The 13858-nt window shown below is 39.7% G+C and overlaps 2 protein-coding genes across 3 annotated transcripts in view; both read right to left on the minus strand.

Annotated features, from left to right (window-relative positions):
- The window catches only part of LOC307016369 (carbonic anhydrase-related protein 10-like), a 304536-nt gene that overhangs the window by 278856 nt on the left and 11822 nt on the right, over positions 1-13858 (minus strand). The gene's annotated exons all lie outside the window — the stretch shown is intronic.
- LOC307016367 (E3 SUMO-protein ligase ZBED1-like) lies at positions 11260-13834 on the minus strand. Of its 2 annotated transcripts, none has more exons than XM_079645457.1 (2): positions 12539-13834; positions 11260-12408 (listed from the first exon to the last, which is right to left on the minus strand). In XM_079645457.1, exons 1-2 carry the CDS (start codon positions 13692-13694, stop codon positions 12035-12037), a joined length of 1530 nt encoding a protein of 509 aa, XP_079501583.1. In that variant the 5' UTR covers positions 13695-13834; the 3' UTR covers positions 11260-12034. The 2 variants fall into 2 exon arrangements, with proteins under 2 accessions (XP_079501583.1, XP_079501582.1); XM_079645456.1 differs by having other exon boundaries at positions 11260-12411.

Below are 13858 nucleotides of genomic sequence, written 5' to 3' on the forward strand. Positions count from 1 at the left end.
GTTGTGCAAACATTGCCATGAGATTGAGGATGAAAATCATTTCCTCCTAGAATGTAAACTTCATTATAAAACTTTTGATAAAGTCAATTCAATCTTTAATCCAGAACTTCCTAACCAAATAAAATGTTTTTAGTTGATATGTCCATTAATAATAATAATAATAATAATAATAATAATAATTGTAAAGTATATAATGCTAAGAAGAAAGGGCTGTACCCGTCAAATTTACCCACCTTTCATTTATTGGTTCAACCAAAGAGCTGCGTTTCACATCCTTCATGGCAACCAGTGCTGTTCTCAATACAGCTTTTTCTAACACCACAGTGTCGAATTCCCTGTGTAAACATATGCAGTCCAAGTCGTCTGTGAACAGTTTGTTGTTCATCCTCTTATGTTCATAAGAGGATTGTCCATGGCTACACACCGATCGCAAGTACACCATTCATGTACAGGTCTCCCTACTCGCCCCCAGAAATCAATTGCACAAGTAAAGGGATCGTCTCCAGCAAGATCACCGTGTTGTTCATCCTCATCGTCACTGTCCCTGGATTCCTGACGGTTCTGGCCACTTGGCTCGAACCTGTATGGCTGAATTCCCCCATCCAATCTCTCCACATTGCTCAAAACTTCTTCCTCGGCTGACTAGTCCGAACTCAAATACTCCGCCATGTTTTCGTCGAATGAGCTGTCGTGTTTACAAAGTGAACACATAGATGACATCACGACCTAGTTTTTCGGATCATGTGACTACTGAAAATGGCCAAAATGGCAGCTGCCTGACGGAATATACAGGTTTTGATAAAAAAGAGCTATAAAATCATTATTTACCGGGGAATATCGCTGATTTCTTCAGGGTATGGATCAAACATAATGTTTCACTAAATACTGAAGTTTTTATTAACTATCTAATGACTGGAGCCTTACTTTAATCATAATAATGTAAATGTTTACACTTCTTTATTTGCTATGCTCATACTTTTACCTTTACAATAGTTTGCTTTAATATGCAGTATATTTTTTGAATATTGTTGTGGTGTTTTACACAGTACAGTAGATCGAAGTAAATCAACGTATACAGATCTAGCACTCCAGATAGGACTCCACCCAGCGGATTCCAACCAAAAACCCAGCGGATCCCAGTGGCTGGGGGCGTTGCCAAATTGCTAGAGGGCGTTGCCAAATTTCCCCCGTCTGTTCAATTGCAGGATTTAACCATGAGATGGCGCTTCATTCACAAATACAGTACAGTAGAACTTAGTTTGTTTGCAATGTTTGCAGCTCTGCAGTTGTGTTTGCTGAAGATTATTTCATCACTTATTTGTAGGGATGCACCGAATATTCGGCCACCGAAAATGATCGGCCGAAAATGGTTAAAAGGTTTTAGCACCGAAAAAATATCACCGAATGTCAGAGAACAGGGTTACGTTGATCATACTCCGCATATTTGTCCGGGTGTTTTGATTTCAAGTGGGTGAGTAATCCCGAAGTGGTGAAAGTCTTTGCAGTTACACCCCCTCGAGAAATGTCAGCTGAACACGTTTTACAAATCGCAATCCGCGCCTCTCTCTCTGATATTTTTAAATATCTCCAAGCGGCAGACATGTTGGCTGTGAGCCAGCCGCGAGCATGGTCGCGCGCCGTGCTTGTCGCCGCGTTTTGATTACGTCATCACAACAACACGTTAGGTTACCAAACTTATAGGTGCATTTGTTGTTGTTGAAGACCTGGCTGTTACAGTCTTTATTTACACAATTTTGTTGTAGGCCTACTGGCCTAGATGTTTATGCAGTTTTAAAGCACCTTGGCTTTGTTCTGAATGCACTTTGTTGTAGTTAACCTACAAAGAAAAAAAAATGCACTTGACTTGGAATTAATGTACTGTATGCTTTCAAAAGTGCTGAATAAATGTTTTTTGGACCCATAATAGTGATTATTATTTAAGTTAAGTTTTGCCATAATCATGTCTTTTTCCATAATCAGGTAGCTGAACAACATTGGTAAAAAATTTATACATTATATATATATATATATATTTCTATATATATATATTTCTATATATATATATATTTCCATATATATATTTCTATATATATATATATATATATATATTTCTATATATATATATATTTCTATTAATCATTTTCAGCCTTTCGGCATTCGGTTTTCGGCCAACTGTTTCCTATTTTCGGTATCGGTTTCGGTCAAGAATTTCCCATTCGGTGCACCCCTACTTATTTGTTATGGTTTTCACAGGCTACTATAACGAAAAAACATCAATATTTTAGATCAAATAAAGTGTATCTAATCTTATTATCTTAATTATAATTCAATAATATATAGTCTTTATATATTAAATAATCATAATAATGTAAATGTTTACACTTCTTAAATTTGTTATGCTCATACTTTTACCTTTACAATAGTTTGCTTTAATATGCAGTATATCTTTTGTAATATTATTGTGGTGTTTTTACACAATACACCTAGATCGAAGTAAATCAACTTATACATTAAGATAAGATAAGATAAGATGGACCTTTATTAGTCCCCGTGGGGAAATTCAGTTGTTCAAACAGCAACAGGGTGTGAGTGAAAAACAGGATAGCACAGATTCACACAGATTAATAAAATGAAAAATAAGATCAGCGATAAAAATAAAAATAATGAGAAACTATGAAATAGGAAATGAATAAAATGAAAATGTAATTATCATATCATATATTATAATGTGTTGTATTATTAAGTAATATCATACATTAACCCCATTATAGCAGATGCCACATTGAATGGATGAACACATTTATGCGTCAATAATTACAACGGAGTATTTCTAAATACAAGTTGTAAAAACACTTATATGTATTTAATACTAATAACAGAATGATTCATTTTACTTTCAGATGATAATACTTTTGACTTCGGCAATTGACCATTTTGAATGCAGGACATTTACTTCTAACACTTATTTTTACCTAGGTAAATAATCTGAATACTTCTTCCACCTCTGAGTTTGGAACCTGTCACTGTTTTTAAAACTTTAATTCAATGTTTGGTATTTCCAGAGACCCTTTCAGACCACTGCTGAGGGGGGGGGGGGGGGGGGGGGAGAGTTTTGTCACATTCCAATGGGCCATTACTTTATAAACAAAGAGTCACAGCCCTGCATTGATATAAGGGAGCTGTGGGGGGTGGTGAACGGTACATGATCAATGTTTGTTTAAAAATGTTTGCAGTCGCGAAAGCTCTAAGCCAATTGGACATGAAAAAAAAAAAGGATCAGTCTATCTATGTGTTGAGGGTGAACTAGAGACACCCCTCTGCCTTTACAGCCATGGTTCGGTCTGACAGCGCTTAGCTCTCAGCTGCAGAGAGAAAGAGAAGATCACTGCTCAAAACAAAGTCAAACTTCGTACATCCAAACGGAATAAATATAATTAATTATTATTAATACGTTAAGTCTTGTTCATTGTTTTTCACTTTTATTAAATGTTTGATATTTCCAGCACAGACCCTTTCTACCGGAAACGAAGGATCAATTCTAGGCTACTGTCTCTGTTGGACTCTGTCATAGCGGGGCTACTGCTGTGCTGCGGAGCGCATAATGCAGACTCTTCACAACGAAGGATCACTTCTTCTTCAAGGCAGGGAAGGTTTCGCAGTACGCAGTCTACTGTCCAGCAGCTGCTGCCTCTCTGTTGGACTCCGGTACTGCACCTTACTCACGAGACGTTGTAAAAAGAAAAATGAGTGGGGTGCGAACGCACTGACCACTCCGCCAACGCCACAGTCACCCCCGTCGTGCGGGCCGGATGAGAATGTCTGGCGGGCCGGATGTGGCCCGCGGGCCGCCAGTTGGTGGTCGCTGTGCTACAGTATAGTAATAAAAGATAAATCCCACTTGTTGTAGCCTACCTGGCAGAGCAAGAAACACTCCAGCCTTTTATTTAAGCTTGTTTAAAACTAAAATCTAAATACATGTATGTCCCGGGCCATAAATGTAAGTTTTCAGATAAAGCCACGGCATCACAATTCTTCTGTATTCTACAATAGTTATTTTCACCTCCCGTATTGCTTTTTCAAACCACCAGCTTTTATGGAGAAAATAAGTTATATAATTATTAACCAGAGGCATGTTTCTCACTATTTTATGCATAGAAACAACAGACTGTGTGTGTGAGGAATCAGCTGTTTATTATGAGTTCCCCTGAGAGCTGCCGTTTTCATTCAGACTATTTAAAAAACAACGGTCTGATTTTAACATTGCACAACAAGGAACTCAATGTGTGATTGTTATGTAAGGGATCATGTGCAGCGACGCGGTCATTATGGGGAAAAGAACACCGACAGGCTGATCAGGAGCCCGACACGAAGCGGAGGGATCGAGATTGGCATGAAGGTGTTATTTTCCCCATAAAGACCAAGTCCCTGCACATTATCCCGCTTATTATATGGCCACCTTCTCAACAAAGTAACCTTATGACTCCCAATATTAATGGAAATGCTTTTATGGATTTAGAAAATGATTTTATTGATTTAAAAAATAGTTGTATTGATTTAAATTGACATGCATCCGCTAAGAAAAATAGTCCGTTGTTACTGTTTGAACTAACGTAGCAACGGCAGGAACTGCTTCGATAGGTTGCTTTGAGGAGCTTTTTGATTACAGATTTGAAAACATCGCTGCTTGCTTTGAAAGTAGCACAATTCATTATGTCAAACCTTGGAGAGTATCTAGATATCCCTGCCTTAATGCCAAAGTAACTGGCAACTGAATATGTGACGCCGTTTGATGTCTATGTCTGGACCGCTGCGTAAAAAGGAGGGTTTCTGCCCGTTACTTCTCCGCTGTTTTCTTGTCGCTCTTGTCTTGTCAGTTAGAAATTGTATACAGTTCAATCGAACGGACTTGTTTGTGCAGATGTGAGCGTCCTTATTACATGGCTTAGTTGAATACTCGATTCTGATTGGTCAATTCAGAACACGTGACACGTTGTTAATACCAAACAGACAGACCGCTGTCAAGCACTTATTGACCGTTGTTAAGGACGCTCACATCTGCACAAACAAGTCCGTTCGATTTAACTGTATACAGTTTGGCCGAAAAGCAAACTGCATGCGCACACACACACTTAGAAGAGTCTGCATTATGCGCTCCGCAGCACAGCAGTTTGCTTTTCTACCTGACAAGACAAGAGCGACAAGAAAGCAGCGGAGAAGTAACGGGCAGAAATCCTCCTTTTTACGCAACGGTCCAGACATAGACATCAAACGGCGACACATATTCAGTTGCCAGTTACTTTGGCATTAGGGCAGGGATATCTAGATACTTTCCAAGGTTTAACATAATGAATTGTGCTACTTTCAAAGCAAGCAGCGATGTTTTTCAAATCTGTAATCAAAAAGCTCCTCAAAGCAACCTAGCGTAGCAGTTCCTGCCGTTGCTACGTTAGTTCAAACAGTAACAACGGACTATTTTTCTTAGCGGATTCATGTCAATTTAAATCAATACAACTATTTTTTAAATCAATAAAATCATTTTCTAAATCCATAAAAGCATTTCAATTAATATTGGGAGTCATAAGGTTACTTTGTTGAGAAGGTGGCCATGTAATAAGCGGGATAATGTGCAGCGACTTGGTCATTATGGGGAAAAGAACACCTTCATGCCGATCTAGATCCCTCCGCTTCGCGTCGGGCACCTGATACGCCTGTCGGTTTTCTTTTCCCCATAATGACCGCGTCGCAGCACATTATCCCTTACTTAACAACGGTCAAGTGTTTGACAGCGGTCTGTGTTCTGAATTAACAATGTGTCACGTGTTCTGAATTAACCAATCAGAATCAAGTATTCAACTAAGCCATGTAATAAAGCAGTAATATTAAACACTAATAATACAGTAAACTATTAACACTGTACATATTATTGTTTACCCGTGGGGAGATGACGAGGCTCCATTAAAAATAAACCTATCTTTAGTGAATTACTGAGTTTAGGCACGTTAATACAGTTTTAATGAAGATGACTACAGTAAATTCATATTTGTCAGTGCTTTCATGTCAATTTGGCGAACATAAACATAAATGATCGTGAAGATGATGATTAAATTAGGATTAAAAATCGGTAGTGAGAGCCGTGAGCACTGCATTTCCTCCCGTCGGATGTGATAAAAAAAACAAACCGATGATTTTTGTAGTTCCAAACTCACGTGGATTACACTACATTTATTAGTGCTTTCATGTCAATTCGGCCAACATATGATACATTAAATGATCGTGAGGATGATGATTAAAAATCGTTTGTATGAGCCAGTCTGCATTTACTGATGAAAAAACAGACCGATGGTTTTTGTAGTTGTAGGACACAAACGTGGATTAAACAACATTATCTTGTTAAATAAAAACATGGTGATGTTTTGTAAATGATTACATGTCTCTTATTTAGCACAGAATATGATCCTATCCGTGACATAAGGATCTTAACAAATATCCGCTATATCAGATACCTGTAGATCTATCAGCTGTTTATTTCACATGAGTTCCTTTGTGGCAGCTTTTTAATCACTGCTCCCCCTGGTGGATCCAGGTAGGGGCGTCCGAAATGAGGTGCTACATCTGTACACTACAACTTGCCAAAGGTAATTTTTTCCAGTCTCTGGTCAGAACCTGTTTACGGCTTAGCGTAACAAAACAAGTAATGAAGAAGACACGGCTCCAGAAACTGTTCTCTGGAAAGAGACACAAAAGTGAGATTTATGAGAAAGTATCTACTAACAGTTTTTTTACCTACAAGAAAATACTTTAAGCATTAACACTAATGTCTGGTTAGCCACCCACCTCTGTAACTGAGCTTTTCTGAGGAACCGACAGGGACTGGCACCCACACAGTGGATGAGACAGAAATGGGCTAATACGTCCCTGTAACAATTTCTGCACATGGCTTCAGGTGGGATTGGGAGATGGTGGAGGGGTTTAGATAACAACCAAGTGGACTTAAAGATCTCCTATCATGCTATCTTTAGGCATATATTATGGGTATCAGATATATAAAAATATATAAAAAACATGTCTACGATATGTTTTACTCAAAATACCAAACAGATCATGCATTTTAGACATCCCTAATATCCCTCTATTTCGGCTCTGTTAGAGAATGGCTGATTCTGGGTCAGTAGCTGCTGGCCCCGCCCCCTTTTGAGCACGGAAAGGAAAACAGTGAGATCTGTGACGAGCAGGCTGTCTTCTCTGCTCAGATGCAGCTAAATTATGCCTGATCAAGTTACATTTTTCAGCCTCCAGACAGTAACAACCTCTGAATGGCTTGGCGTACCACAAGGAAGTGAGGAAGACACCGTACCAGAAACTTTACTCTGGCAAGCAACAAAATAGTGAGATTAATGCGTAATCTGAATTTTTTTAACAGTATTCTCTCTGTTTCACAAGAGAAAAGACTTCAAGGATCAAACATAATGTATGTCTGGTTAGTAGGGGTGTAACGGTACACGTACCCGTACCGACATTATTCGGTATGGGCCTTTCGGTTCGGTACACGTGTGCACCGAAGTGTACCGAACGAATATAACGTTAAATGTAAAACATTTAGAACGTGAACAACTTTTTGGAAGTAATTTCAGGTGCTGCGTCGCAGCATTCAGAGTAATTTGCTCGCATTGGGTTCAACGCGTCATAAAGCGAGCAAGTCATTTCATTGGACGAGAGGCATACTATGAGAGCTGGTCACAGAGATGCGTTCAAATTTAGTCAGTAATTTGAGGAACTGGCGAAATGGCGAACGCAGATAAAGTTGAGCTCGAAAATCCTCCAGCATCATTGAAGTCTCCGGTTTGGGAACATTTTGGTTTCGCAGTTACGTACAAGGATGATGGACAAAGACAGGTGGACCGAACCAAAGCTGTTTGTCGGCATTGTTCAACTAAAATTGGTTACGCGGCTGGCAATACATCAATCTTGCACACTCATTTCAAAAGGCATCACCCGAACGTGAATATCACCGGTACCAAAAGAAAAAAGACTGAAGTGCAAACCCAACTCCCACTAGCATTTAAGCCTCCACCACTCGCAAAAACTTCAGACTGAGCCAAAGCTATTACAAACGCCAAATATCCTTATGTTGCCATGTTAGCAAAGCGCTACCTGGCTGTATCTGCGACCTCTGTCCCTAGAGAGGGTGTTCTCCACAGCAGGAGACATTGTTAGTGCCAGCAGATCTGCCCTTTCGGCAAGCAATGTGGACAAGTTAATTAAAAAATATATATATATATACAATTACAAGCAATTCATAATGTCAAACTGGCTGCTTAGGTACTAGTACAGTTCAAATACAGATGATTTCAGTTCATCGAAATGCTGCACCTTAATGTTTATTTTATTATATTTTGTATTTATTTAATAATAATAATAATAATAATAATAATAATAATAGGTTTAATTTGTTAGCGCTTTTACAGGTGCTCAAAGACGCTTTACAGATATAGTGAAAAGAAAAGAAAAGAAAAGAAAGGAACAACAAATAAATATATAGTTAAAGTTAAAGTCAGATAATACAAAAACAATCGCACATTAAAAGCCAGATTGAAGAGGTGAGTTTTTGTGAGTTTTTTGAAGGTGGAGAGGTCAGGGCAGTCTCTGATGGGTTGTGGGAGTCAGTTCCAGAGGGAGGGGGCAGCGACGGAGAAGGCTCTGTCCCCCCAGGTCTGGTGATTGATGTGGGTGGGGATGGATAGGAGGTTGGCTTTTGATGAGCGGAGGCAGCGGGAAGGGGCTGATTGTTGAGGGCTTTGTGAGTAATGAGGAGGACTTTGAAGTTGAAAGAACATTCATAGTTTAATAATAATTAAAAAACCCAAACTAATAGTTTATGTTTTGTGAGTACAGTAAAGTTCAAATACAGATTATTTCAGTTCATCGAAATGCTGCACCTTAATGTTTATTTTATTATATTTTGTATTTATTTGAGTGAATACATTATTCACAGTTTAATAATAATAAAAAAATATATATATATATTTTATGTTTTGTGATAATTTTTTCTGCTGTAAACGAAAACGTACCGAACCGTGAGCTAAAAACCGAAATGTTTGTGAACCGTTACACCCCTGCTGGTTAGCCACCCACCTCTGTTACAGAGCAGCCCCTTCCCTGAGCTTTCCTGAGGAACCACAGAGGACTGTCGCCATCACAGTGGATGAGACAGTAATGGGCTAATATGCCCCATAACAATTTCTGTACAATGACTTCAGGTGGGATTGGGGGATCCGCAAGGGGTTTAGATAACAACCAAGTGGACCTAAACCCAACCAACCCTGAAGGTGCTCCTGTCTCAGTTGGTACTGTTGGATTAACTACAAAAATGAATGTTACCAATCTGCGTGTCAAAGGCTTACTGTCCGAATGTGGGCCAGCTCTAACCAGTGAACTATCCAGTGGACGGTCAAAAAGTGATGTTAAGAAGATAATCTTATACTAAAACACTACAACAGCCATTCTGATCAAGTTGCATTTTTCCAGCCTCGAATAGGTAACATCCTCGTTATGGCTTGGCGTACCACAAGGAAGTGAGGAAGACTGGTCAACAGAAACTTTACTGTGCTTTTCTTTTACTTTGCCAGAATCTTTCCTATCCGCCATCTTTATCTATCATTCAGTGTCTACAGCAAGAAAGGTTGCATCATTTGTGATATGTCTCCTTTCTGCAACACTGTTGAGGTATAAATAATATCTCTGTCCCTTCTTCATCTCTCCTTCACCCATCTCCCACCACTTTCCTTTTACTGGGACCAAGAGCTTTGTCCATTTTATCTCAGCAAATCACCTGAGTGTACTCATGGCTGAAAGGGCGATCTCAGGGATGTAAGCCAAAGACGACAATAACCTGAATAAAATTCCAGTTTGCTTTTTTTTTGCTGACTGTATTCCCGTTTCATTCCCCAAAACTGGTGTAATGTGAGAGTAGATTAAGAAGTTTTAGTCAAAGTGAGGCTGAGCTCACTGATGTGACAAGCCTTTTGCCATTCCCAAATATCCTGGAAAGCCTGTCACAACCTTGACATCCACACACACACTAGCTTTCATTGGGAAAAATGTCGGTCCTATTCTAAAAAGATACATCCCATTTAAATAGAATGACACTTGCTCTAGCATGAAATTAAAACTTAAAATTAAACTCATTTGATTTCAAAGTAACTTTAAATACATTTTCTCTGTCCCTCTCTGTATAGGGAGAGCCACAGAGTCGCTGTTATCATAAAACGGTAAATGGTAAAAACAAACTGTAAAAAATTGACTGCATTTACATAGTGCTTTTTCCAGTCACTTTTTCCAGTTGCCCAACATTACTTTGGCAGAGGTAAATGCTTGTGACAGTAAAAGGGTGGATGGAAGGGTCATCTCCATTATCTCCAAACCCACATACTAACACACAATCTGACAGATCACACGCCTTTTTAAAAATAATTGTGCATGTCATTTGCATCATGAAAGACTAACTATCACTCACTCCAATCTGATGGAAATCTATCCACCTCACTTTTTGCATCACACCACTTCCTGCATTGGTACAGAGCATTAGCATTGGCCATAAATTAGCAAACATTATTCCTATATAAGTTCAATGTTTAAGTATATTAGGTATAGTGCTTTTCCTATAAAAAAGAAAAATATTGGTTCTTGAAGGTCTTTTATTGACATGAATCTATTCAATAGAAATGTTCTATATTTCAGCTCTAGCTTTTAAATGATCTTTGACACATGTTTAATTTGAAATACAAATCTAGTCAGCCACAGTTTTTTCACCAAAATCTGACCGTGTGATGGGCAGTGATGGAAAAAGTATTTAGATTCTTTACTTGAGTATAAGTACTAATACCACGTATAAGTTAAAGTACTGGATCGAGAATGGTACTCAAATATGTAAGTACGATAAGGAAAATGTACTTGAAAGTAGAATTAAGTGTATTCATTGCAACAACAAAAAAATTCTTAAAAGATATTTAAATATTTTACAATTTCTTAAAGCGAAAGCAGAAAATCTTCACATTTGAGAATCTTGATTTATTAGACTAAAAAGTACTAAATTGGCTTACAAAATGTAGCAGAGGAAAATGATTTTGGGTCGGGTTAAGAACAGCTACCTCAAATGTGTCCTTAGAGGTGACTTATCATGCAAAATGCACTTTTGTACGTCTTTTATACATGAATATGTGTCCCCGGTAGGGGTGTCACGGTGTGAAATTTTCGGCTCACGGTTATTGTGACCAAAATTACCACGGTTTACGATATTATCTCGGTAATTTTTTTTTTTTTTAGTGTTAACATTAAGGTGACCAGGTACCGATCCGAAGACCTCGAACAACAACGTTGTTCCCCAAACATCCACATCCAACCTGGAGATGAGAGTACATGGAAATAGGGGGCATTCAGCAATGGGTTAAAAAGTAGAGTGTTTATTACAATATAATGTTAAAAATAAAAAAAAACTCTATGAGAAGTGCAGGATTCAACAACGAGGTAAGGCAAAACTGGTTTTGAAGGAACATAACATAAAATGAAGTGCAGCCTGTCCAGATTTTACATTTTACTTGAACTAACTACTCAGAACAAAGATGAACCAGACTGTGTAAAATAACTTATCATAAATGCTGTCAATATTAAACATATTTAAAACGAATAAAAAAGGACTACAATATAATGTTAAAAATAAAAAAAAACTCTATGAGAAGTGCAGGATTCAACAACGAGGTAAGGCAAAACTGGTTTTGAAGGAACATAACATAAAATGAAGTGCAGCCTGTGCAGATTTTACATTTTACTTGAACTAACTACTCAGAACAAAGATGAACCAGACTGTGTAAAATAACTTATCATAAATGCTGTCAATATTAAACATATTTAAAACGAATAAAAAAGGACTGTATACTAGTAACCAAATGCACATATTCAAGTATTTTGATATATCTTTTTACACATTCACAATTACACATTCACAATTGTCAAATAACCTGGCGGTGATTCAGTTCTCTCACTTTAGGTTAAAGTGCAAAAAGGTTAGCATGTTAACCTTGTCTGCTTTCAGACAGTTCCTAAGTGGGGAAACAATATACCCACTTGCGCTGAAAACCCTCTCGGAAGGCACGCTGGTCGCCGGGATACACATCAGCTTTTTTGCCATCCTGGCAAGATGAGGCAACTCAGATGCGTGCCCTCTCCACCACACCAGTGGATCGTCCTCCGCTTGGATGGGTGGCAAAGACAGGTACACCCTGACCTCCTCCCTCACCTTATCCTCTGGGGTGGCTGGACCTGAAGCCTGCTCTTCTCGCTGCTGCCTTGCTGAAGTTATCTTTTTCAGCAGCCCACTGAGCCCAGCTAGGCTTTTCTGTTTTGCTGCTGCTGCTGCTAGAGTAGAGTAGTAGAGTATCATTTATTAATCCAGAGGGGGAAATTAAGGTGTCAAGTAACATACATACATAAATACAGAAGACATTACACACAAAACATTACACACCATTCCACATACACTCACCTGCTGCTGCTGTGGGGGTACTGCTGTAGGACTGTTCCTCTTCTGGCTCTTGTCTGATCTGTGGAGGTGCCAGACTCAGGGCCTCCTGAACACAGCTGTCCACAAAATCATCAACAGGGGCTTCTATAAAGCTGGTCTTGAAGCGAGGGTCAATGAAGCAGGCCATCTGCATCACCTCATTTACCTTGTTCCCGGTGTATCGTTTGGTAAGATCCTCCCTAATGGCCCGTTTCATGTTCTTCAGCAGGGCTGAATCCTGCTCACCCTCCTCGTCAAGGACATCCCCTGTAATGTGGTCCAGGACAGGCTTGATTGCAGACAAGGTCACACGTGTCTCGGAACAGAGTGCGTCTGTGAATGTGCTGAGAGGCTCAAGGAGCTGGCAGAGTTGCTCCAGAACCGAGATGTCAGTGTCTTTAGGCATCAGATGCCAAACCCCCCTCTCTGTGGCCAGTGCAGCACAGACTGCCTGCTGCTGGCTGAGGAATCTTTCAACCATCTTGAATGTAGATCCCCATCTGGTGACCACATCATGAATAAGGGCCTTCTGGGGCAGGTTGAGGACCACTTGCTTTTCTCGGAGTGCTCGCTTTTTCTTCCAGCTCCGAGAGAATGCTTGGACGAGATGCCGACAGACCTTCACTGCAGCGTCCACCCTCTGCATCCTCAGGGCCTTCGATATGGCCAGGTTTAAGTTGTGACCAAAGCATCCCAGCCACAGTTCGGTGTAATCTTCAAAGGCCTTGGCCATATTGGCAGCGTTGTCTGTTGTCACGGCGACTAGTTTGGTTTTGGGTATATCCCACTCTTCCAGCATGTTGTCAAAAAATTCTTCAATATTTTGGGCTGTGTGGTCATCTGGAAAAAAATGGCTCTCCAAGCAGTGGGAGGTCAGTTGCCATTCTGGGGTGATGAAGTGGACTGTGAAGCTGATGTACGGCTCTCCTCCCCCTCTTTCACTGGTCCAAAGATCCGTAGTAGCCGCAAAGTAGTCAGCCTGTGCCAAACTCTTCTTCACATCAGTCTTCACCGTGTTGTACATCTTCGGAATGGCCGTCTTCGAAAAGTAGTTCCTTGTTGGAACTTTGTAGTGAGGCACGGCAGTCTTCATTATCTTTAAGAAGCCCGGCCGCTCCACCATTTGGAAAGGCATCATGTCTTTTGCAATGGCAAATGCAATGGCTTCCGTTAGCTCGTCTGCATTTTTGGACCCAGGTGCATGAGCTGCTTGTTTTTGAAACACCTGTTGCAGGGTCTGGGTTCCTGATGTGGATGGGGATGGCCTTGATGTTGCTCCACTCTATATATATATATATATAT

Source organism: Notothenia rossii, assembly GCF_949606895.1.
Source record: "Notothenia rossii genome assembly, chromosome: 8".
In the NCBI taxonomy this organism is placed as follows: Eukaryota; Metazoa; Chordata; class Actinopteri; order Perciformes; family Nototheniidae; genus Notothenia; species Notothenia rossii.

Excerpts from the sequence above, each read along its gene's own strand:
- LOC307016367 (XM_079645456.1), bottom strand. The coding sequence starts at position 13,694 with ATGATGCCTTTCCAAATGGTGGAGCGGCCGGGCTTCTTAAAGATAATG. Across the intron at positions 12,412-12,538 it reads TACCCCCACAGCAGCAGCAG|CAGCAGCAGCAGCAAAACAG; the intron begins GTGAGTGTATGT and ends ACTCTACTCTAG.